Source organism: Suricata suricatta, chromosome 1 (assembly GCF_006229205.1).
Source record: "Suricata suricatta isolate VVHF042 chromosome 1, meerkat_22Aug2017_6uvM2_HiC, whole genome shotgun sequence".
Classification (NCBI taxonomy): domain Eukaryota; kingdom Metazoa; phylum Chordata; class Mammalia; order Carnivora; family Herpestidae; genus Suricata; species Suricata suricatta.
This window is the reverse complement of record NC_043700.1, coordinates 186,951,775-186,976,112: the sequence shown is the minus strand read 5'-3', so window position 1 is coordinate 186,976,112 and position 24,338 is coordinate 186,951,775. Positions and strand designations below refer to the sequence as shown.

Here is a 24,338-nt window from a genome sequence, read left to right as displayed (position 1 = left end):
CCCAGTATAGCATGTCACAGAGTCCTTGCACCCCAGTCATGGGTGCATCTGACCATGGTGTGGTCACCTCCTTTAGGGCCAAAATGCTCCAGAATCTTGGTGCTGTGAAGGAATCATAGTGTCTCCCGAGCACATACAGGTGCTTGTCAATAGAAGAGCTTGTCCTTTGGGGACACACATGAAGAAACGAGCTAGAGAACAAACATTAAAATGAAACATTTTAGACATGTTCAACAGATCATTTTAAAGAAATAATTGGATAAAGCGCACTGTTCTTCGGAGAATAGTGGCCTTCATTCAGAACTTACAGTAACAGGAAACAGTACCTGCCGCAGGTATTTGGCAATGCAAGAAATAACCAACGGACAACCCAGTGGGACTTTCCAGATTCCAAAGGATCAGTGTAAAGATCAGTTAAGCAAGGAAATAAACACAGACAAAGAAGTATTACTTGAGACCTAAAATTTGATTTCTCAACAAAGCTTACATTTAATGGAGAGAATCAACGATTTGTTTTACTTAAAACAAACAAAAGAACAAAAGCCTGCAACGGTGTCTTCTAATGATATTAATCATAAGCGGAACTTCCAAGTTCTGACAGGCCATCCTAGACTTGGGAATAAAACAGTGGAAATTCTCCACTAGAAGTTCTCAGCAACACTGAAGAGCTTTGAACCCTAACAGTTTGAAATGAGAAGAGAGTGTGGATACCAGAGTCATGAAAATAGCAGGCTCATACATGCATAGTACCGAAGACCATTCCTGTGGGGGCTCCTGCATTTTGGCACAGAGGTCTTCAGATGCCCAATCACAGTTCATCCCCACTGAAGGTTTCAGGAGGGGGAAACCCATTCTCCTTCTCTAGCTGCAGAAAATAAACACAGAGAAGTTAAGGAAATCACCTAAGGTAACTCAGCTCATTAGCATCAGACCAAGTTCTCACCTAGCGCTCTGAAGGTCAATCTTTTCCCAAGATGGGACACTACTCATTTTCAATTTTAAGAATGGCTTACACAATTGTTTTTTTGTTTACGTTTATTTAGTTTGAGAGAGAGAGATATAGAGAGCTAGTTGGGGAGGAGCAGAGAGAGAGGGAGACAGAAAATTCCAAACAGGCTCCACACAGTGAATGCAGAGTCCAATGTAGGGCTCAAACCTCACGAACCCTGAGATCCTGACCTGAGCCGAAGTTCAGAGTCGGATGCTTAAACAACCGAGCCACCCAGGTGCCACAACAATTGTTTATTTGTTTTTAGCTCTTCAACATGGGTTCAGATGAAGAATGATTAGAGGTAGCTAAAAGCAGAGAACTCTTCACTGAAGATCAGATCATAGCGAGAAAGAATGACTTCCTTAACTCTTCCCATTCCTGACCCGGAAACAGCAACTTCTGACACAGGACAGTGACAATAACTCAGGTGCTAGTCAGAACCAAGTTCATGAGAAATCCTGGGAATGAGATAACTAAGCTAGGAAATAAGACTGCTTCTTTTTGATTCACAGAAACATATGGGGAAATGTCAATTCTAGGCAGAGATACTGAACAAAATGTCCCGAGTCTGTCTATTGGAAATCTCACCACAAGGTGGGAGTAGAAAAGACCACCATCGCAGGTGAAAATATTTTATACATTTTTGGGCAATAGATTTATGAGCCACCAGTTCAAATAAATCAAAAGATATGTCAAAATCAGGGTAGGATATATTATTTATAAATGGTTTTGTGTATTAGCTGATTCCTAGGCCCTTAAATGTTAACTCACTGAGTCCTCCAAGTGACACATGAGTTGAGAATGGATATTCTCATTTTCCCCCATATAATTAAACAAAGCTTCATGGCAGTCAGTGTGCCTGAAGTTTCACAGCTCGGAAATGTTGGAGCCCATTTACACTCACATCTGTCTAACTTGCCTCTGGAGAGCAGGAGACATATGAAGGAGGCATCTGTGCTCTGCGTCAACACACAATGAAGAGAAAGTTCTAGAGGTGTATGCTGGAGTGAAAAAGTCTCAGTGGGATGCGATGGGTGTCTGACTTGAAGTCAGATAGATAACAGCAGGAAGGTTTAGGTTAAGTGAGGATAGAAGTTACCCCCCCAAAAGTGCCCCGAGGCACGTCAAGCCACTCACTGACTCCAGGCAGGGTAGAGCCTTGAGTCCAAATGCCTCGGGCCCCAGCTTTGCCTAGCCTTGGTGTATGAACTCAGGCAAAGACCTGAAATTCCTGGTGGTACATGCGTTCCTTTGAGTCCAATACCAATGCCAATACGGTACTAGGCACATTAAGACATTTATTGAAGGAGTGTATTAGTGTCCGCCCGTGTTGCTGTCATAAAATACCACAGACTGGATGACTTAGGCAACAGAAATCTATTTTCTCATAACTTCTGGAGACTGCCAAGTCCAAGAATGGATGTGCTGAGCATTCAGGTTTCTGGTGAGAACCCACTTCCTGATTCTCAGTTGGCCACCTTCCTGCTGTGCATTTACATGGCAAACAAAGATAGAGTGTGATCCCTCTCTTCCTCTTTCTACAAGGACACAGTTCCATGGATTAGGGACCCACCCTTGTGACATCATTGAATTTTAATCAACTCCTAAAAGCCTATTTCGGGACACAGTCACATCTTTGGGGGAGAGGGGGCGGGGAGGGTAGAACTTCAACATCTGAATGGTGGAGGGTGTCCTGATTCAATCCATAGTGAGGAGGGAACAGGAGGAAGTAGGGGGAGCCTACAGAATTCTACGGGGTCTGATATCTGTGAAAGATGAGAGGAGAAGAAGAGTTGATGAGGATGGATCTTTGTAGCATTGTAGTTTCAGGAAGGTTTGGCTGGGCTAGTAGGTGTCCTCGGGTCGGTCTCTGGTTGGAGGAGTCTTGCATCTCACTGGAATGGACATGGAGTGCTCTGCCCTACTTGGCCATTGGGTTGGAAGTAGCCCAGGAGAAGTGTGCCTTTATCATCCGTGGTAGTGGATTCGAAGGGACAGTATCTGGACTATCAGCAAATTGTGCTTTCTACAGTGAGACATCTGAGTACTACCTTTCCGTGGATGCTCAATGCATAGATAAGAAAGAGAAACCAATGATAGTGCCCCTCTCAAAAAACTCTTGGCAGGATTAAATGAGTTAATATAAAGTTCATGGCTTGGTGCCTGGCACACGGTGAGCACTTAATATATGTTAGCTCTTATTAAAACATACTTATCATGCACCCTGGTCTCTGGGTGAAACTTAAAGAGCTCCGATTACATATTCATCCCAGGTTGGGCTTGTTGATCATCAATGTCCCTTTACACTTCAATTAAATATACCATTGATTTTGTTGCTTGGTAAAAATCTTCTGAGGAAAATCAGCACGGATGCTAGAAAAGGTTATTGCTCTATAAAAGAGAAAAAGAACTCACTGTTCCTGACTAGAGGCTAGTGAGCATAATATGCAATTGCACTTGTATTGGTTATTTATGGGCCTCGAGGTCAGTTGAGGTATCCTAGATTTACAAAGTCTCGGAAGTAAATGGAACTTTCTAAGCCATCTGGTCCACACGCCACCTCTGCTTCGGTTTCCCAAAGAAGTGGCCCTTCAACCTCTCTTCACAAGCAGCAGTGATGAAAAGCAGAGCGTTTCACAAGGTCAGCTCTTTCTTCCTTAGACTGGGTTTGGTCTACCCTCTGTCTGGCTCTAGAGGTGCCCTTCATTCTTCTGCATCTTATGCGTCTCTCCGTGAGGCTGACCTCTGCGGAATGTGTTCTTGCTTCTAGTTGTTTTTAGCCAATAGATTTAGGCAACATCCAGCAGGAGAATGGTGAGTGGGGTGAGAGAAGTCAGGCTTCTCACTGTCTCGGTTCCTGCCCTAAGGGTCACATAAACTAGTCAGGTCCCTGATGGAAGCCACTGTTCCTCTCAAAGCCGTGGGTGCTGGGAACTCTCTTATCCTGTCCTTTTTATTTATCCAAACGATCACGTTGTTCTTTGTATTTTTCCCACAACCCCCCATACCTTTGTAATTAGTTCCATAAATAAGTCTGTCTCAAGTTATCCAACTTCAGTTTGCTATTTCCTATCAGTACCCTGACTGCCATACACTGTCCCTCACTGATAGAAAGTCCGTCTTTATGCAGGTGATGGAACCTTCTTTGTTGCATCCCTTGCAGTCAGACAGAAAGGGTCACATGCATTTTTCTAAACGGCATCCCTTCAAGTCCACAAGGACTAAAACCTTAACAGAGACCTAACAATCTGGACACCATGACTTTCAAGCTGAAGCTTTTGTGAAAAATATTTTGAGAGGCATTTGGTGAAAACTCAAGTTCGAATGGAGGGTTTCCCCTGCATCCACTGCTGAGCTCCACATCTTCTGTACATCTTCCATTCAAAAACTTCTCTGAGTCTCTTAACAACCTACTTATATCTTCAGTTCTCGCCACTTCGTAAGAAAGCATCCTCCGTGTGTGTGGCTTTGTGAGGCTACATGCTCTCTGAGTGTGTTGTATGAAGCATGATAGCCTTAATTTGTCCTCAATTGACTATGCTCAGGCTCCCTCTGAAGATGAATTATACATCTTTAATGCTATTAAGTTTTTCATTTTAAACAGCCAGTAAAAATAAATGGTAGGAAGGGGGGGCGTGGGGAAAAGGAGAAAGCAGAGAAAAGGAAAAAAGGACAGAAAAGGATCTGATACTTGTAAAATATTAAATGAAAATCTAGCCTACACGGGGGGTGCCTGGGTGGCTCTGTTGGTTAAGCGTCTGGCTTTGGCTCAGGTCATGACCTCAGGACTCAAGAGATGGAGCTCAATGTTGGGGTTTGCCCTGGCTGTTCAGAGCATGCTTGAGATTCTCTTTCCCCGCCTCTCTTCCTCTCTCCTGACTTGCACTTTCTCATAAGTAAATAACCTTAAAAAAAATCTCACCTACATCAGTAAAAGCCTCTCAAAGTGCTTATGAAAAGTTGGTCTGTGTATTTTGCAAAGCATGTGCATCTTGAGAATGTGAGATACAGAAAGAAGAGAGATTTTCCTCTTAACATGTCTAAAGCCACCTAATTAAGTCCCCACACCTCGTTTTCTTTTCTCTAACATCTAGAACGCTTGAGGAACAACAGTCCATGTGCAGTGCTGTTCACACTGCTCAGCATCTCATCACTGTTCAAGGAAGGATAATGTATATGTTAACTCAAACATCGCCACTGTATAGCTGTGTGACTTCAAGTAAGTAACTCAGCCACTCTGGGCTTTACTTATTTTATCTATTTAATCAAGATGTTACATGAGATACCGTCAGAGAGCTCTCTGATTGGAGTCAGAACCTATGAACCACAGTACCAGATGTGACAGACAGCTATCGGACCCATATTCTTCATTCATCCAAGCCTATCACAGAGAAGAAGAAATGGATGCTTGAGTGGGGAGATGCTGACTTCTCCATCTGGGCTCCTATGCCCAGCTCTACCACCCACAACAACTTGCCATGGAGAAATGGTGCGGGCACAGAACATATACTATTCCTTGCCAGGCTTTGCTCTGCACCCAGATGACAGATCAGGTGTGTGTGCAGAGCACAGCTGAGTTGAAGGGAGGAGCCTGAGGAGGAGATTTAGAAGATAGCAGACACACCAACAGGCACACCTTGCAGGTGCTTTGCTGGGTTGTCCTACGGCACCTTTTTCCATCTCAGGGCTTTACACTTCAGGTGTCTGGCTCCTTCCCACCCTCAGACCTCAGCCCCATCTTACTCTGCCCCAGATGCGCTCACTGGCACTGGCAATCCTATCTGAGGGTATTTCTCCTCCACCATGACCACATCATCCTGGGGTGCTATCCTAGGAACAGTGGCCACCTCTAAAATTGTGTGTGCCTGCATGCTCATTTTGTTACCTGGGAGAACTAGAATTCAAGCTCCAAGAGTTCTGGAATACCTCCTTCCCGTTCATCATCGTGTATGGAAACCCGTCATGTACTCTAACTGTATGAATATTTGTCGAATGACTAAATGAGTGAACTTCAGGAGAAAGCCTTGCAGAAACAGGGTGTAGGACAAAGCAGTCTGCAGAGAGGAGGAGATTATGAGTGATCCAGATAGTGGCCTATAAAGTGGGGGAAGGGGGTAACAGTGGTCTGTATGGAAGAATACTTCATCCCTGATGTGGGTTAGCATTACCAGTGTGTGGGAGTAGTAAAAAGCAGACCTACTTTTGCTTACTTTCACTAATGGTTTTAAACTCTGTATAGACAATGTGCCCATCAGTGCCGACACCCAGAGCAGAGAGCTCCCCTTGCCCTGCGTTTGGTGTTCAGAAGGAAGTCCTCTTCTAAATGTAGAGAAAGAAATATTAAATGAAGGAAGGTGGAGGAACATGAGTATTTAGCCACTCTCCACTAGCTATTCAAATATTCTTGCCCCAAGCATTTGTTGATCATCTGCTATGAGGCCAGGGCTGCATGAGGTAAAAGAGAGACAAGGTGACACAGGCTTTGTGCTTGGCTGGGGACTCTAGACAGGAGTGACCATGACACTGAATGGTTAGGTCTGGGCATCCTTAAAAAGTGCTTCAGATGCTGATGCATAGGGGTACATGTACCCCAATGTTCATAGCAGCACTTTCAACAATAGCCAATTCCTCTCATCAATGTCTTCAGGTCTTTCTTCCACCCCCAACAGGAGCATATCACGTGCTCACAGTGGACAGGAGCCACCACTGCCCTGTGGGTTGGCTGTCTGCTAAAGCTCAGGCTGTATTTTATAACTAAGATTTCTACAATGGCAACACCCCTGAATCTCAAAGACTTTGTATCAAACATTTGTTTCTAGCTCACACAAATCCACTTCGGCACAGTTGCGCCCTTGTAACTTGTCTCTGCTGTCTATATGCCTGGGGAGGAGAGGGGTTGGGATGTGTCCATGGAGCTACCATTTCATTGGACCCCAAAAAAGCTCTGCTTCATCCACAATCTCACAAAAATATCACATGACACCAGCTCCTTCAGCTGCTCTCCATGTCTCCTCTCATGCATGCAGGTCTGAAAACAGCACCATCTCCATTTTCCCAGGGAGAAGGTACAGATAATAGCATATCCTATATCCATTTCCCTCTGCCGGTCCCTGCCAGGCCCCACTGGGCACCTGGACAGTGCTGATGTAGCCTCCCCCACTGCAAAATGACTGACTGATGTCTCATATGAAATAAAAATGGCTGGCCTCCCAAACCATTGCTGAACGCCTCCACTTAGACCTTCCTCATGGCAGGGGTGACTTTTCTAGAACAAGATTTGTAAATAGAAATTTCTCGGGACAGAGGGAGCCATGGCTGCGAAGAGATCCTCCAGTTTCCTCAACGAAGAGCGTCACAAAATGGTCACAGCTTTTCAGAGATCATTTTTCTGGCTCCTATTCAGGATGATTTAAAAAAATACATCTAAGTTACTAATTTCAGCTAGAGCAGCCTGTGAGTTAAAATCTTGGCACACGACAGAAAGAAAAAAAAGAAAGAAAGAAAACGGAGAAAGAACGGAGCATGGAGGAAGGAAGGGAGGGAGAGATGGGCAGATAGAACAGACAAAGCCCCCCTCTTTTTCTCACCTAGGAGAAGTCACAGCATTCTAGAACTTGCCAGGACCTTAAAGATATCTAGTTCTATGACCTTTATCAGAGAAGGGAATCTGAGCCTTGGAGAGGTGAAGGTATTTGGCTCAAATGGCAGAGCTAGTGAAGAGATGGATTACAACTTGGTGCCGTGCTACTGTCTAGAGAAACACCAGCTCGGGTGAGTATCTCTCCCAGTCTTGTACCAAAGAGTCCAGCCTCCTGTTCAAAGGCACTTGGTTTCTGTGCTGAGACAGCAGTGCATGGCTGAGCCGCTGGCCACTGGCCACAGAAGCAGGACCCTGGAAAGGGCTCAAGGGGACCACAGGAACGTGAGGGAGCCTCCTGGCTGGGAGGAGTCTTGGCTCCCCATCGAGGAGTGCAGAGGAATCCTGCACAGGAAACTATTGAGAAATCCAGCCAGGATAGTAAACAACTCCAAGAGTACAGTTGCCAGGGATGAAATACTGATGTGAACACAAAGTCCGCTCAATGCCTTACTTTGTTACTTTCTTTTTCCTTCCTCCTTCCTTCCTCTTCTTCCCTCCTCCATCCTGCCCTTCCTTCTCTCACTTCCGTCCCCCAGTTTTCTTCTTCTTCCTCCTCTTCCTCTTCCTTTCTCAAACCCCAAACTGATTTATCTCTTCAGGTATTTAAACCCTAGCTGTTTAGAGATCCCAGCATCTATCCGTTTCCCCTGGAATGTGTGGTGGTGCCCACAACACACCCAGATGCTTAGTGTGTGACTGAGGCCTTTGCCAATCTTTCACTATGCCCTCTGGTCACTCATCAGTAAGTTTGTGCCATTCTGAATTCCGACTCTGCCCCCATCTGGCTGTGTGTTCTTGAGGAAGTTATTTGGTGTCTCTGAGTCTCACTCTCCACAGCTGACCACAGACACAAAGCACAGACCACGGGGAGTCCTGAGGGTGAAGTAGGAGATGCATTCAGTCACTCAAGTTCTCCATCTCTTAGTCTCTTAGTGATCTTCAAAGTTGGCCTTCCTGTTCTCTCTGGTGTCAGTATCTATGTGCCCAATAAAAAAGAAGATTCATTCATTTATCATATATTGGCAGCATCAACCAGGTACTGTTGTAGATCCTGAGAATTCAGGAATGAACAGAAAACACAGAATGGTGAACACAGACATGTGAATGCTGCAGACTCTGGCCTGGGATTCAGCCACTAGGAGGCACCACCTCAATTCCACCAGGTGGGGGTACACTCTCCACTTCCCCTCCTGAGATCCCAACTACAGAGCAAGTGTTTAATTACTCTGTGGGGTTTAGAATAACGGGGGGCTCTTTAAGAAAAAAACAGATTTTATAAGCCCAGCCCCATTCCTGTGACTCAGAAGCCATTGGAAGTGGAGTTTATTTAGTTAATTCTTTTTTTTTTAATTCAAATTAGTTAACATACAGTATAGTCTCAGCTTCAGAACCAGTGATTCATCTCTTATAGTGACACCCACTGCTCAATCCAACAAGTCCTTCTTAATCCCCATCACTCTTTTAATCTACCTTCCAACCCGCCTCCCCTCTAGCAACCCTCAGTTTGTTGTCTGTATTTTAAGTCTTTTATGGTTTTCCTCCCTCCCTGTTTTTATCTTTTCTCCCTTTCTCCTATGTTCATCGCTTGTGTTTCTAAGATTCTGCATGTGAGTAAAATCACATGGTATTTATCTTTCTGTGACTGACTTATTTCGCTTAGCATATGGATGGAACTCCAGTTCTGTCCATGTTGTTGCAGATGGTAAGATTTCATTCTTTTTGATTGCCAATTGCCAAATAGTATTCCAGTGTGTGTGTGTGTGTGTGTGTCTTCATCCATTCATCAGTTGATGGACCTTTGGGTTCTATCTGTAACTCGGCTTTTGTTGGTAGTGCTGCTATGAACATTTGAGTGCATGTGCTCCTTGGTGCCTTGTAATGTATAAGCCATCATTAGAACACAGAGGGAGGAAGGGAGAAGGAACTTAAGAAAACTTTCAGGAATCTACTGAAGAATGGGGGCTGTGGGAAGTGGTGAGATGGAGGTAAACTTAAGACCATCCATCAAGTCTTGGGTCAAGAGTCCCCTGTCCTGTGCTAACCTCTCCAAATCCAGGTGACCACCATGCCCCCTTTGGATCCTCTCTCTCTGTCCCCCACTCTATCAGAGCTTGAAGATCTAACTGTAGTCTTCCTCTTATTTCTGACTCCTCCTCTGGGCCATGGACTTCTCCAGGACAGGAACTGTCTGAGCCATTGGTCCTCATTTTGATATATATCAGAAGCCTCATGCAATATGTTATCCAGAAAGGCATATGGTAGGGTTTTAGGGTGTACACTTAAAGATACAAATTGAAAAGAGGAGACAGGACAGGATGGTCTGGGAAAGGAAGGAAATGAGCAAAGATATGGGGCACCTGGGTGGCTCAGTAAGTTGAACATCCAACTTCGGCTCAGGTCACAATCTCACGGTTTGTGGGTTCTAGCCCAGCACTGGGCTTTTTGCTGACAGCTCAGAGCCTGGAGCCTGCTTCAGATTCTGTTTCTCTCTCTCTCTCTCTCTCTCTCTCTCTCTCTCTCTCTCTCTCTCTGCCCCTCCGCTGTTCACACTGTCTCTCTCTCTCTCAAAAATAAAATAAAAACATTAAAAAAAAAAAAAAGGACTAGCCTGACTTTACCTTTACCAGCTCCCATCTCTCAAATTGCCCCAGGGCTAAGAATTAAAGAATTAGAAAGAAGCCCAAAGCTGGAAGAACTCCTTAAAGCCAAGAATTCTATCCCCACCACCTCCATTTGCAAACAAGTGCACTCCCTTCCAGAGGTATCTGGGTGTGGCTGGGTGTGATCCTCCTTTTATCTTGTGCTCTGAACCTGAGGACCTTCCAAGATCAAGAGTCTGCATCTTGGGGCACGACAGAGATTTGCCTAAAGCCCTGTGGGAGGTGGCCTAATGGCCCCTAGATGTCCACTCCCTAATCCCTGAGTACCTGTGAGCATGTCACCTTACCTGGCAAAGGGACTTTGCTGATGTGCTTAAGATGAAATTTTTGAGACACGAAGATTAGCTGAGTTACCAGAGTGAGCCCAGTGCAATCACCAGAGCTCTTAAAAGGGGACAACAGAGGTCCGAAGAAGAGTGAGGCGATGTGGGACCACTAGCCAAGGAATGAAAACAGCCTCTAGAAGTGAAAAAAGATAGTAGAAAGGATTGTCCCCTGGAATCCTCCCACACTTTGACTGCAGCTCACTGAGACTGACTTTGGACTTCCAAAGTCCTGAAAGGGAAGATAATAAGTGTGCATTGTCTTACGCCATCAGTTATGTTTATGGTAATTTGTGTCCATAGAAAAGTGAATGCAAGTGCCCTGCTTGACCTCCAGAGTTAACAGAAGCCCACTTGTAGGAGAAAAATCTCATTCCTATACAAGTTAAGCACTCTGGGATTTCACAATTATTTAAAAAAAATGACCCAAACCTGGCCTGTGTACATTGGCATCTAGATTGTTTACTACTTCATGGCAGGCTGAGACCCCTTAGCTCAAAAGCCCACTGGCACCTAACTCAAATTATTACACATCCCGTTATTTTTAACATCCAAACAAGCAGATTTTCATCCACAGGGACACTGCCTGCTTTGTGCACTCCAGGAAGCCTCACCCAGCAACTGTTAGCCCTTCAGGAGACCTCCTTGTAGTGACAAGTCCTCAGGCAGCTTTCGCCCTTCAGAGTTCTCTGACTCAGAGGCTCCTGGCCATGCTGCTCGGTGACATCCCCTACATTTGGAAGCTCCATTGAGGTACCTCTCTCCCTTAAGGATCCCCTGCTCTCTTTCCCCTGGGGACCCCCTGGCCTAAGCTGTGTGGACCCTTCCCCTACCCCCAAGGCTGCCCTGTGCAAGTGCCACTCAATAAATAATCTTCACCCTTGCCCAGCGCCAAATCCCTCAAACCCTTTATGCCTAGAAGCCTCTCTTAGGAGAAATGCCCCCCCCCCGGACTTCTTTTAAACTACTGAACTGTTATAGAAATCAAACTCTAAACTCTAAGGTGTCACATTCTCTCTCTAGAAGACTGTGTGTATGTGCACAATCGACTCTCCATGAAGTTAAATACAGAGCAGTGTTATTTCCAGTTCTATAACTTTTTCCCACTCAGCATCTAAGACGTTGGTATATGAGACATAATGATACATACTCAATCACTGCACTCATATGACTGGCGGATTAAAAAAAACCTGGTATTTTAATGTGCCTCCCACTATTCATTTGTTCTTTCAGTTACTTTATTTTTTTTTTCATATTTTTTCAGTTCTTTTTAATAGAGGTTAATTAAGCACATCAGTTGTTTTTGCTTACTATGGACCGCATCGTTTTAACATTTATTTCAAAGAGTCTGGTGAGGTAAGCTCAGCCCGTGATGGTAAATTTTTTGTCAAACAGAACCAAAAAGGCCAGGGGTTCATTTCCACCGTGGAAAGATCTGACCGATGATGCTTAGGCGCTGCAGTTGTGATGCTGAACGCTTCCCACATAGACTGGGGACAGCTTCATCTAGAGAGGCAATATCGTCCTTTTCAGGATGGAGAGAATGTGAAAACTCTGTGTAGTTGCTCAAATGATAAGGATGAATGGTTTATTTGGTTTGAAGCTAAGGCAGCCATGAGTTAGGAACACGGAAAGTAGGTGTAATTAGGTCTGCTTCACGTCAAGTATCATGTTTATTTCCCATCTATAAACTGATAAATAATGTAGCAGTTAGAAACTGCAATTGTCAGTCAGTGATTATGCATAGAGTTAGCACTTCTGCATATATTGCAAATGAACCAAGGATGTGGTTGGGCTGGTTGCAATTAAATATAGGTAGTAGAGAGCCTAAGGTTGGATTTTTGTCTTTTTTGGGGGGGAATATACGTGTGTGTGGGGGGCACACAGGCATGTGTGTATGCATGTGTGTGTATTTGTGTATATATACATATATTGGTGATAAAAATACAGCATAAAATTTGACATGTTAGCTGTTTTAAGTGTACAATTTGAGATCATCAATTACATTCAAAATATACACCCGTCACCACTGCCTATTTCCAAAACCTTGTCATTACTGTGGCAGGGACTTGGCACGTATTAAGCAATGATTCTTCATTTCTTCCTCTCTCCCCAGCTCCTGAGAACTCTACTATATTTTTTGTTTCTATAAATTTGCCCACTCTGGATGTTTCCTGTAAGTGGAGCCGTACAGTATGTGTCCTTCGTGTTTGGTTTATTTCAGTTAGCATGTTTTACCGGTCTGTCCGTGTGGTAGCACAGTTAGAACTTCCTTCCTTTTCATGGCCGAAGAACATTTTGTTGTCTAGTGAAACCATACTTCCTTATCCAGTCATACACTGATGAACACTTAAGTTTGCTTCTGCCTTTTGGTGACCGTAAGATTGAGTCTAATAAACAGACTGGCATGGCTAAAATGTCCCCTGAACTTTGAAACTCTTTGTTTCTTTTCCAAAGTTGCCATAATACCCCTTCCCAGTAAGGGAAAAAAAAGAATTACATAGGACATTGTACATTGGGAAATGGGAAAAACCAAATTTTAAAGAAATAATGTTGGTAAGAAAGAGAGAAATGAGGCTCATTGAAAACTAGTCATTCTGTATTCTTACCAAAACAGGTAAATTTCCAAACTATTTAACTTTTAAATAACCTTTCATCTGTATTTGTCATGTATAGAGGATGAAGAAACAAAGAGTCCATTTTCTTCTTCATTATTTGAATATTTCAGAATATAAAAAGAGATTTATGATCTGGGTAATTGTCTCAAAGGTTGTGTTTGTTTGCCTGTGGCTTGGATTTATATGCATGTTTATGTTTAGAGGCACAGAAAAACTCACTGACTTTGGATGTGTTGGTTTTGAAGTTCATGATGAAAGGTAATAGCTGAAGCACTATTCTATTACCAACAATGAGTTCCTATTCTTAGACCCTTTGGATGGGTTCACAAAGGGGATATTAAAACAACAAAGGGGGTGCCTGGGTGGCTCTGCTGGTTAAACCTCTGACTTGATTTCTGATCAGGTCATAATCTCGCAGTTGGTGAGTTCTAGCCCTTGTCAGGCTCTATACTGACAGTGTAGAGACTGCTTGGAATTCTCTCTTCTCCTCTCTCTCTCTGCCTATCCCCCACTCATGCTTTCTCTCTAAATAAATAAATAAATAAATAAATAAATAAACAAACTTGAGGGAAAAAAAAGCGCAATGAATGCATATGTACTGAATGTCTACTGTGTCCCTGGATGTGATCACAGCTTTTAAGATGCACCATATTTCCATAAATGAAAATCTTATTCCCATTTAATAAGTGAGCAAGCTGATCTTCTGAGATCGTTAATCAAATTTGTCCAGAGTCACCCACATTTTAAATGATAATGTCAAGATTTAGAAACCCAGTGTTCTTACTGGGAAGCAGATAAACAGAGAAATAGAGGGGAAAAATGTAAATCACAGCTGAATTGGATACTTGAAGTGCAAATCAGAAATAGGTACAGTCTTTAATTGTGTGGAAAATGTAAATTGCTACTAAAGATAGAACTTCCAAATTAAGGCAAGTGGAAATGGAGTCTGCCGTGCATTCTTTTTTAAATGCTGTATAAAGCTTTTAACGTGCAGAGGTAAAGATCCCAACAACATTCTCTTGTGCTGGACAAATGACCCAAGAGGCTTTGTAGGGGGGTTCTCACCTCCATAAGACAATATTTCCCACATTGATATCAGTCACAGTTTGTTATAAGTACATATATTTTTTTCTCAGATGGTTTGGTTGGACTGTATCAAAATACAGTGAAAATAGCTCAGTGTGCATGCCTGAATCCTACTTCTGGAACAAATGATTCATGCACAATCACTGCATCACCATCACCTGCAATCAAAAGATTGGACTGAAAACAGTCAAATGCCTTAGGCCAAAATAGTTGAAATTACATAGCAGGTCCGAGGACTTACAATAATGATAACTTACATTAATGTAATGGACTCTAAGGTTCATGAAAGCTCACACCTATATTCATGTCCCTTTTAAGTAGGACCAAAGATCCATTATGTGGGTGTTCTGTTCATTTTATTGTCAAGGAACAATGAAGTATGTAACTGTCTCCAAAGGCCCCTCCCCTCCCTGAGAACCACACTCCTTATTATTCAGGTCCCTACTAGTCCTTTCCCACACTGAATCTGGGTTGGCCCTATTGGAACAATAGGATGCAGTAATAGTTTGAAATGTAACTCTTGCTACTTGGGCTTTGGTCTTTTGGAACACTCACTCTTGGGTCAGCCAGCTGCCATGTAAAAAGTCCCACCAATGACCCTCAGTCTGCTACTCAGCAAGGAAGCCCAAGCTGGCCACGTGGAGAGAGAGAGAGAGAGAATGGTGCCTCGGCAGCCCCCTGATGTCCTAGTCATCCCAACCGTGATATCAAACATTCTGTGAAAGAAACAGTCCAACCCAGACAGTGGTCGGACATCCAACCCAGTCCACCCTGCAGACAATCTCAGTCCTAACCACTACCTGACCACAGGTGAGCATCGGAGCAGCACCTGCACAGCTCTTCCCAGACCACCCGCAGAACTAGGAGAGGGCAGACGGTGGCATCAAACCACTACACTTTGGGGTGGTTTGTTACATGGCCAAAGGAAACCGGAACACTGGGTCTGTTTAGCTTTTATTGCTTGTCCCATGTCATGGAAAACATGACTACATGAGGTGGATAACTTCCATGGACCACCATCAACTAGATATCCACTTCATGCAAATGATTGTGGAAGGCACATCGGTCCATCTGGGGAGCAAACTGTTGGGTAGGGAGTTCGATGAGTGATTGGACAGCAACTATACAGCGTGGAAGGCACCAGGAAGTCGTTCTGAGTTCTCCTTGGTTTCTGCTATTAACTACGTGAGTGTGACCAATGACTACCTCTCCACACCCTCAACTACTTCCTCTATAAAACAGGAAGATTGGCTTAAATGACTTCTTTGATCTCTTTGAACTCCAGTTTTGGGGTAAGTTACCAAAAAAATGTAATTTAATTTTAATACACATGCACAGACACAAACACATTTGTGAGCTGGAAAAATCTGGAAACATACAGACCAAAATGTTGGCAATGATTATCTCTGAGTAGTCTTACTTGGAGGATCTGGTAGTCATACAATAGACATGTATCCGTTGGGTAACAAAAAGCCATGTGTTGTGTTTGTTTTCAAGAGAGATTATAAAAAAAGTGAGCATGAGCCAAGATGAATGGCAAGAAAATAGATTTGTCTTTGCCTTAGCTATCCCCACATAACAGATGACTACAAACCCAGCAGCTCAAACCAACCCACATGCAGTGCCTTGGTTTCCATGGGGCAGGAGTTTGAGCAAGCCTTAGCTTCTCTTCAGTCTCACCAGGCAACACTCAATGTTTCAGCCAGGCTGCTTTGTTATGTAGAGCTTGGGGCCCTCCTCCAAGTTCCCAGTCTGTTGGAAACTCTGGTTCTATGCAGAGGTGGGGCTGTGGGCTTTGTTTTCTTGCTGGATGTTGGCTGGCAGGGGTGGAGTGGTGGGGGGTGGGGTGGAGCCCACTCAGCATTACTGGCCACTACATTCCCTTGCTAAGCTGCCCCCTCCTAGGCCTCTCACAACATGGTAGGTGACATTTTCAAAGCCAGTAGGAGACTTTCTCTCCATTCCACCTAGTCAGTCTCATATAACATATATAGTCTTACCCCACAATCTTTTCCATATAAAAGTACATAATTAAGAGAGTAAATATCCCATCTCATTTGCAAATCCTACAAACTTTCAAAGGGAGAGAACTGCATAGGATGTGCCCAGCAGGGGCTGGGACCAGAGGGGAGCCATTCGTGAATTCTGCCTACTATATTATTTTTGCTGATATTTGTCTTAAGTTCCTGACCTCTGATTTTGCCTTTGGGTTCTAGCTCTTTCCATGGGCAGATATGTTGGAGAAGAACGTCTATTTTTCATTGAAAGGGAATGTAGCCTGGAAAGGAATAATGCTAGCCATGAAGACAAACTATCCAGGGAAAAATCTGGCTCTACCATTTACTAGCCATGTGACATTTAATATATCTATGCCCTGGATTCCCCATCAATAAAAGGTTAATAATTGTACCCACATCAGAGGCTGATGTGAAGATTAGATGAGCTAATACCTACCTAGCTCTCAGTAAACACTCAGCTATTATCCATTACCTCTATAGCAGATAATACCACTCATGAGAGCTGGGTTACTTTTTAATATCAGAAGAGTGTTTATAGAATTATGATCTCTTTTATTTGCACATTGTCCACTAATCATATAATACTCCAAGAATCTCTGCAAAGATGGAGTCATTGATTTTACATTGATTTACATTGATGTTACCTATTTTACAGATAGGTACCACAAATTCAGAGAAGTTAAGGAAATTGCCCAGCATCACACCACTATGGAAATGGCAAGCCAAACACATAATTTCAGGTCTTCATAATCCAAAACTGGTGTTCTTTCCAGTGTGCCAACACGAGAAAGTGGTATGAGACCTGTTCTTCGTGACACCTGGTAGTGGAACTCGCATCCACAGGATAAAGCTAAGGAGTAGAGATTTAGGGACAAGAAGTGTGATTTTTAAGAGCCAGGTTAGAGATGTATGGGGTTGCCTTGGAAAATACTAGATTCTCCACTTGTGCAACATTAGTATGGCATAGTGGAAAAAGCCTGGGCATTAAGGTGAGTCATTCAGTGAGTAAATATTTGTAACTCCTATGTCAAGCATTGCCTTATTTGCTGGGAATATCATGGCCAGCAAAAACATGGAGCTTGGATCAATTATTTGCCCAGAGATTTGTAAGGATTAAATGAGGTGATATTCTGTGACATGCCAGAGAAGGTGTTTCAGAGAGGTGAACCAGATCCCACAGCTGGGACGTGGTAGAGAGAGTTTTCCCAACAGATTGACTCCAGGACTCGTGTTACAATTCAATCCACATACAAGCCCTTCCTACCTGCCATGTGCCAGGCACTGTGCTGGGCACAAGTTTGTCACAGTCAAGAGGAAGAGATATTCATGTGCTGGCTCTAAATAAAATATTTGACAAACAATAGAAATACAAGGCCCAATAAGTAAGATGGAGTGGTCTCTTCATATCTGTGAGAACAAGGAGGTTTTCAGGAAGGAGGGGTGTAAGTTTGATATCGATGCATTAACATTATTTTCATAGCCTGAGAGTCAAAGAGAGAGAGAGAGAAAGAAAGAGAGAGAGTAAGAGAGAGAGAGAGACTATTACTTGGTAACAGTTGTATCTACTATTAAATCAGCATTTTCTGTATCAGCCAATAAAATTGACTCATTCCTTCTTGTCTGTTGTTTAATTGGAAGAATTATAATAATCTTGTGGGTTGGTCATATTATCCACATGAAGTAGAGAGAGAATAAAACACTTCACAAATTGACTGTCTTAGATTGGGTGCCCTAAAAACAAAGTCTTGGGTTGAGCTTAGCTTGAGGAGTCACCGACTGAGAAGGGGCTTATGAACGAAATGGGAAAGGCAACGAGGGGCACAGGACAATGGAGGAAAAGAAGCTTAAGCAAAAGTGTAGTTTCAGGGGCACCTGGATGGCTCAGTTGGTTGACTGTTCCACTTTGGCTCAAGTCATGACCTGACGGTTCATGAGTTCGAGCCACGCATCTGGCTCACTGTTGTCAGCACACAACCCACTTTGGGTCCCCTGGCCCCCTCTCTCTGCCCCTCCTCTGCTTGTGCTCTCCCAGTAAATAAATAAATATTTAAAAAAACAAAGTGTGGTGTCAGGAGAAGTCTGGCCTGGGCCTGACACCACAAGGAGTTCCCGGAACTTGCCTTGTACTGCAGAGGTTGTCCTGTTCTGAAGGTAGGAGGCTGGGCTGCTCTCCCTCAACCCCATTCCCTGCCCACGTTCATCAGCCGTTAGTCACAATCAACCACTAAGAAAGCAGGGTAACAGGGTGAGCTCAACTTCCCGGTCACCTCCAGGTAAGCCTGCTCCTTCAACTCAGGGGAATCTTCCAGAAAGCAGTATGGGGTGAGCCCTGAGCAGCCAATCCTTTTGGTCGCTGGAGGTAGGACACTTCTTCCTAATGGGATCTTGATGGGGTACCAGCAGCAGTGGCTCCAGTCCCACAGACGACAGTGACCAGGGAGGCAAAGGCGGTGGCTGTGCACGGACTGGTTCAAACCCAGTTTGATCTGTCTCCTAAACTCCCAAGTGCCTTTCACCACTAAGTCGAGTGTATAGTTTGTACCTGCTTTATCTCATTGCATAGCCCCCCCCAAAACAGAATTAAGGAAATATCAGCCCACTTATATCGAGAAGGAAATTGAAACTCTGAGAATGTGAACCCAAGGCCACACGTCCGAAACTTGGCAAGGTTGGGACGCCCACAGGCACAGGACTCTTGGCTCTAAATGCTTTTTCTCTCAGGCCACCTCACAGGGGGATTTGGAGAACCAGGAGTAAAGATCTTGATATGAGCATGAACAGGACCAAGGCCATTTCCTACATCTAACTATTTCAGCCAAGTGACTCAAAGCTCCACTGTGTTTGTAGCTGTGGTTCTCACTCCTCGTTTGCCTTTGGGAAAGCTGTGTTGTGGTCGCTCTGTGTTAGTGGGAAGGAGCCCGTTTCATCACGGGCCTGCTATATCAATGCCCCAGCCACTCTCTCTCTTTTTTTTAAATTTATTTATTTAGAGAGAGAGCACTAGAGCGAGTGAAGTGGGGCAGAGAGAGAGACAGACAGACAGACAGAGAGACAGAGGAGCTGTGCTATAACAGTGCAGAGCCCGATTCGGGACGCCAACTCCTGAACCATTGGATCGTGACCTGAGCCAACATCAAGAGTCAGACGCTTAACTTACTGAGCCACCCAGGCGCCCTGGCCACCCACTGTTTTATTCGAGGACCTTCTGATATTCCCCTATCTGTGCATCCTCACATTCCGAGGGCCCATCCTTTCTCTTATGGGCTCTGCTCTGCGTAATAGACGGACGCTAATGCCTTACTTCTTCCTACCTTCCCCCAAGATGTCATGGACCACAAGTAGCAGAATTAGGGCATCGGAGACTAAGTTCCAGCTGTAACAATCAGTGGCTCCGGCATCCTGGGCAAGCCCTGTAAGGTCTGAATTTGAGTTCTCCTCTATAAAATAGTACAATGGTATTTTCGACTTCTTGGAATTATGTGGATTAGAAACAATGCATTTAAAATACCAAGTACATAGTGGGTGTACAATAAATGAGAGTTATTCTTCTGGGACAGATACACCTGTGGGGGAGACAGATACACGTGGGTGGGTGTGAAGAAAGTTTCCACTGCTTTAAAAACAGATGTTGAGGCCACATGTATCTGACGCATAGTGAGCTCTCAATGTGTTAAAGTCTGTTGCTCACCTCCCCTACTCCCTTTCCCCTCCCCATCACCGCTGTCTGGATTCCTCAAGCTGACTTGTCCAGAAAGCCTTGCTTTGGTTACATGCATTGTCTTCCATGCTCCGGCTCCGTGGCAATCCCTCCAAGAAGCTTTCCAAGAGCAGGGTAGGGTCTTGTGGCCCAGGGGCTAAGTGGTCATGTTCTTTGGGGAAGATCCTTCTTCTCTTCCTCCCCCTGAGTAGTGGCAGTTTGAGAGACACCTCTGCCATCTCTTGCCTTCTGTTTATGACTGTCAGTGCCACATTCCCCATCTCCGGGACCGCGATCCCCCCAGAGTGAGTGACATTCCTCCCTTCCTTTTCAAACAATGAGGGCCAGTCCATTTCTTACACTGTCTCCTTCTCTCCATAATGGGGCCTGCTGATTCCTCCCAGGGATGTTCCCGAATGATGGAAGAAAGTACGGCACATACTGCACTGGCCAGTCCACACGCAGCTCAGTATCATTCCCTTTCCTTCCTAGTCCCTCCATACTTTTTATTTAAACCCACAACAGTTAATGACAATTAGCTCATGCTGCACTTTCTGTTACACTCCTGAGGCTTAATCCTATGCTAAGCACATAGTAGGGCTCAAAAGAAAAATGGACTTTTAGTGAACACCTGAACTCCTGGCGGTGATCTCAGATCCCACCCCTCTACGCAGCTGGCACCCAGGGCTCTGGACTCTCTTATGTCTCCCTTTATGTGAGTAATAGTCTCCCAGGAGTCAAAGGGCAAGCCGCCCTGTGCTCAGAGGCACATCATCATTTTTGCTAAACTAGCAAATTTTTAGGCTGTGAGTGCGTCCGTGGGATTCCGGCGCTATCTGATTCCTGGAGGGAGAGGACGGGGCTGTCCTGACTCAGAAGCGTCAAGTGCAGCAGACTTTCCAAAGCCAGATGCTGAGGTTCTGCTCAGCTGCTCTCAGCTTCCTCTCTGGAAGGGCCCACCTAGAGGCTCCCTGGAATCAGGTGCCCATCTGGTTCCTGGGGCGTTGCATTGTGCCCCTAGGAAGACAGGCCCAGGTCCACTGTGTCTTTTCTGAATCTGGGACCACTCAGCTGAGACACAAGCGCCCAGGCTACGGGAGTGATGGCTTCTTCCTCCTTGTACTTTCCAAACAACCGGCTGGGGGTCTTCCATAATGGAATAACGGGAAACCAGTAGGGCCCCTGACCCCTCGCCCATGGTAGACCTCCACGCACCCATTCAAGGCCAAGACCCTGCACCTCCAATCAATAATTATTGAATTTGTACCCACACATCCACCCTCTACCGGGAACTGTGCTGACCCCAGATCATGTCACCAGCACTTGGTCCCTCCCTCCTCCATTCTTACCCACAACCTCTGGCCCCAACACTGCATGGCTGCAAGCATTCCATCCCCATTAGAGTACAAGCTTCCATAGGTATTTTGCACACACACACAAAAAAAACTATGTGTGTGTGTGTGTGTGTATATATATATATATTTTTTTTTTTGAAAGTCAAGAAAATCTCACATTGGAATCTCCACGTCAAATTCCTGGGCAATCTTGAAAACTTATAACCTCTCTGGACCTCTTTACTCTTCAGCTTTTTATTAAAAAAAAATTTTTAGTCTTTATCTTTGAGAGAGAGCACAAGCAGGAGAGGAGCAGAGAGGGAGACACAGAATCTGAAGCTGGGCTGGACCCACAAACCGTGAGCTCTGAAGTCGGACGCTCAACTGACTGAACCACGCAGGCACTCCTGTACGCTTCAGCTTTTAATGGGTGTGATAATAGCAATGTGCTGTAGATGGGTGTATTCTCATTGCAAAGACCCGGGTCAACGTGAAATCAGCTATAAATATTTTGGCCACACCCTCTAGTGAGTTGGCTGTTTCAGAACAATCTTAAAGGGTTCTGAAGCAGAAGGCGGTCTCTCTCTGCTGTCCCTGCAGGGCCAGGGGTGGGGCAAAGGCCATGCCAAGGTCAGGCCAGGCTGTAGCAGCCACAGTTAACAAGGTGACTCACTTCCCTGATAGCCAGGCTGAGAAAAGTGCAGGCTATCTCTGGCCCCTTTCCTTTGGCTCAGACACACCTCTTGAGGCGGAAACTATTTGGCACCAGGGAAGAAATCTGTCAGGTCAAGTCAGGAAGAACTGTCTCTGAGTCTGGGCCTTCCCTTTTGAGTTTGGAAAGAGTAGGAAAAAACCAAAACACCCATCATCTGTGCTTTGGCTCTAAATGGACTCCAACCCTTGGCTTGGAGCCAGGGTGACCTTGGCAAGTTCCTTATCTTCTCTGAGCCTATTTCTTCCACCTTGAACTTCTCGCCATAATAATTCCTACTTCCTGGGGTTGTTTGGGGGAGAAATTTCAAGGAGTTCTGATATGTGATGTCCATTGCACTCTGCTGCCTTAAATATAAACGTTGTCGGGAAGGGTGTATTTTGCTTTTTTGTAGTTTTTGTTTTACATAATGATTATGTTTTGCTTTCCTAATAAGAAAAAACATGCCATGCATTTAATTCTGTAAACGGCTGACTGAATAAAGAATGCATGAGGAAACTGGGACTCGGGGCTTGTGTGATCATGTCCAACAGGCGAGCTGTTCCGAATCAGAAGTGAAAGTGAAATCAGGCCTAGGTGCAGGTTCAAGGGCTTCTTCCTCACATATCAACTCTGCTTTGGGCTTTTCTCTCGGTAATTTTGACTCCTGGTGGTTTAAATCTCCCTTCCACTTCAGGACTACAAATTCAGAGTTGAGTTTTAAAACATACACATATTTCTGTCTTCATGCATACGGAATATGCATCTATAAATGGATATTGATCTTTCAGGAAATAGATGAAGCGGACTTTTCACAACATCTACAAGATGGGAACACGCACACTTTGCAACTTCTCTTTTCTAAGTGAGTTTCCAGAGACCCCTTGCCACGTGGGGCAAAGCACACAGCCCCAAGACCATTCTGAAGGCCAACGGTTTAATACCCTTTATTGTGTTGGTTTTGCCCGTGGCTGAGATCAGAAATGGATGCAAGCATTCTCTGAGGCAGAGATGTGTAATGGGGAGCCTCTTGTGAGTATGAACGCCTTCTCCAGTCTTAATATTGCTCCGTCCACGTGGAGCCTACAGTAGGGGGTTAAAATCCACACTCCGGGACCTGCAGATGTCAAAAAGGGGTGAACCTGAAACCTCTAGAGAATACCAGGAGATTTCAGTGAAGACAAATCTCACAATGCAAGTAAAAAATAAATCTGATGATCACAGCGAGACATTAAAAATGAAAAAGAACAATGAAGAAAAGAGAGGGCGAGAAAAACATTTCTTTTTAAGGTAACAAAGGAATATATAGATCCTGCAATGAATATAACACAGACAGCTATTTTGAGTCGGGGCAAGTTAATTATATTCAAAAAAGACAGGGTCTCCAGGTTTTGGGTATTTTTTTTTTCAGTGAAATAGTTTAGTTCCTTCATATAGAGACATATTACACAATGTTAACAACCATGAAAAACAATACAAAATGCCCTCAATTTACCAAGTAGAAAAATATAGCCAGTATATATGGCAGTTGTGAATCTAATACTGTACAGAAGTAATTTATGGATTTTACAAATAAATTATAGCTTAAATGCCCTTTTAAAATTCTTCTGTTTTTTTCTCTCCCCCAGATGTACACCAGAACTTACAACAGGAAAGTTTCCGAGCCTAACTTATTGCAAATCAGTGCCAGTCAAATGTCCTGCCGACCAGCTCGAAGAACCTCTTATTTGGCTCGTGAAAATATTCGTGCAGTTTACTGAGGAGTTTGGGGTCCACCTGGGGGTGCGCCCGGCCTTTGGACTCGTGCAAGCAGCGGTCCCGGCCGCCATCGCGCAGGCAGTAAAAACCCTTGGTTTTGTTAAAGTAGAAGTTCGAGGCGTTGATCTGCGGCGACAGCTTCAGGAACCGCTCGACCTTCTGGATCTCGGGGAAGGGGTCCCTGATGAGGCGGTCGCCGTCGACGATGTGGATGCGGCGCAGCGGGAAGAAGCGCAGCCAGTTGCGCAGGTGCACGTGGTAGAGGCTGCGGTTCAGCGCCTTGTAGCCCACGTTGAGCCGGCCGTCGCGCACCAGGAACTCCTCGATGGACGGGTAGGGCTTGCGCTTCTGCACGTGGTTGTAGAACACCTGGGTGTAGTCGGACAGCACGCGCTCTGACGGGTCGCGCAGGATGAGCAGCAGCCGCAGGCCCGGGTTCATGCCATGGACGCGCTCAGGCACTTTGGGCGACGTGAAGTAGGCGGGGGTCTTCTCCACCGTGAGCTGGCGCGGCGACGAGAG

At 44.7% G+C, this 24,338-nt stretch overlaps 1 protein-coding gene across 1 annotated transcript; it reads right to left on the bottom strand.

The window, feature by feature from the left end:
• Positions 1–22,981: 22,981 nt before the first annotated feature.
• On the bottom strand, positions 22,982–24,338 carry HS3ST1 (heparan sulfate-glucosamine 3-sulfotransferase 1; the record flags this gene model as incomplete). The annotated part of the gene is made up of 1 exon (XM_029952375.1): positions 22,982–24,338. A coding segment is annotated over one exon (600 nt), but the record flags the coding sequence as incomplete, so codon positions are not given.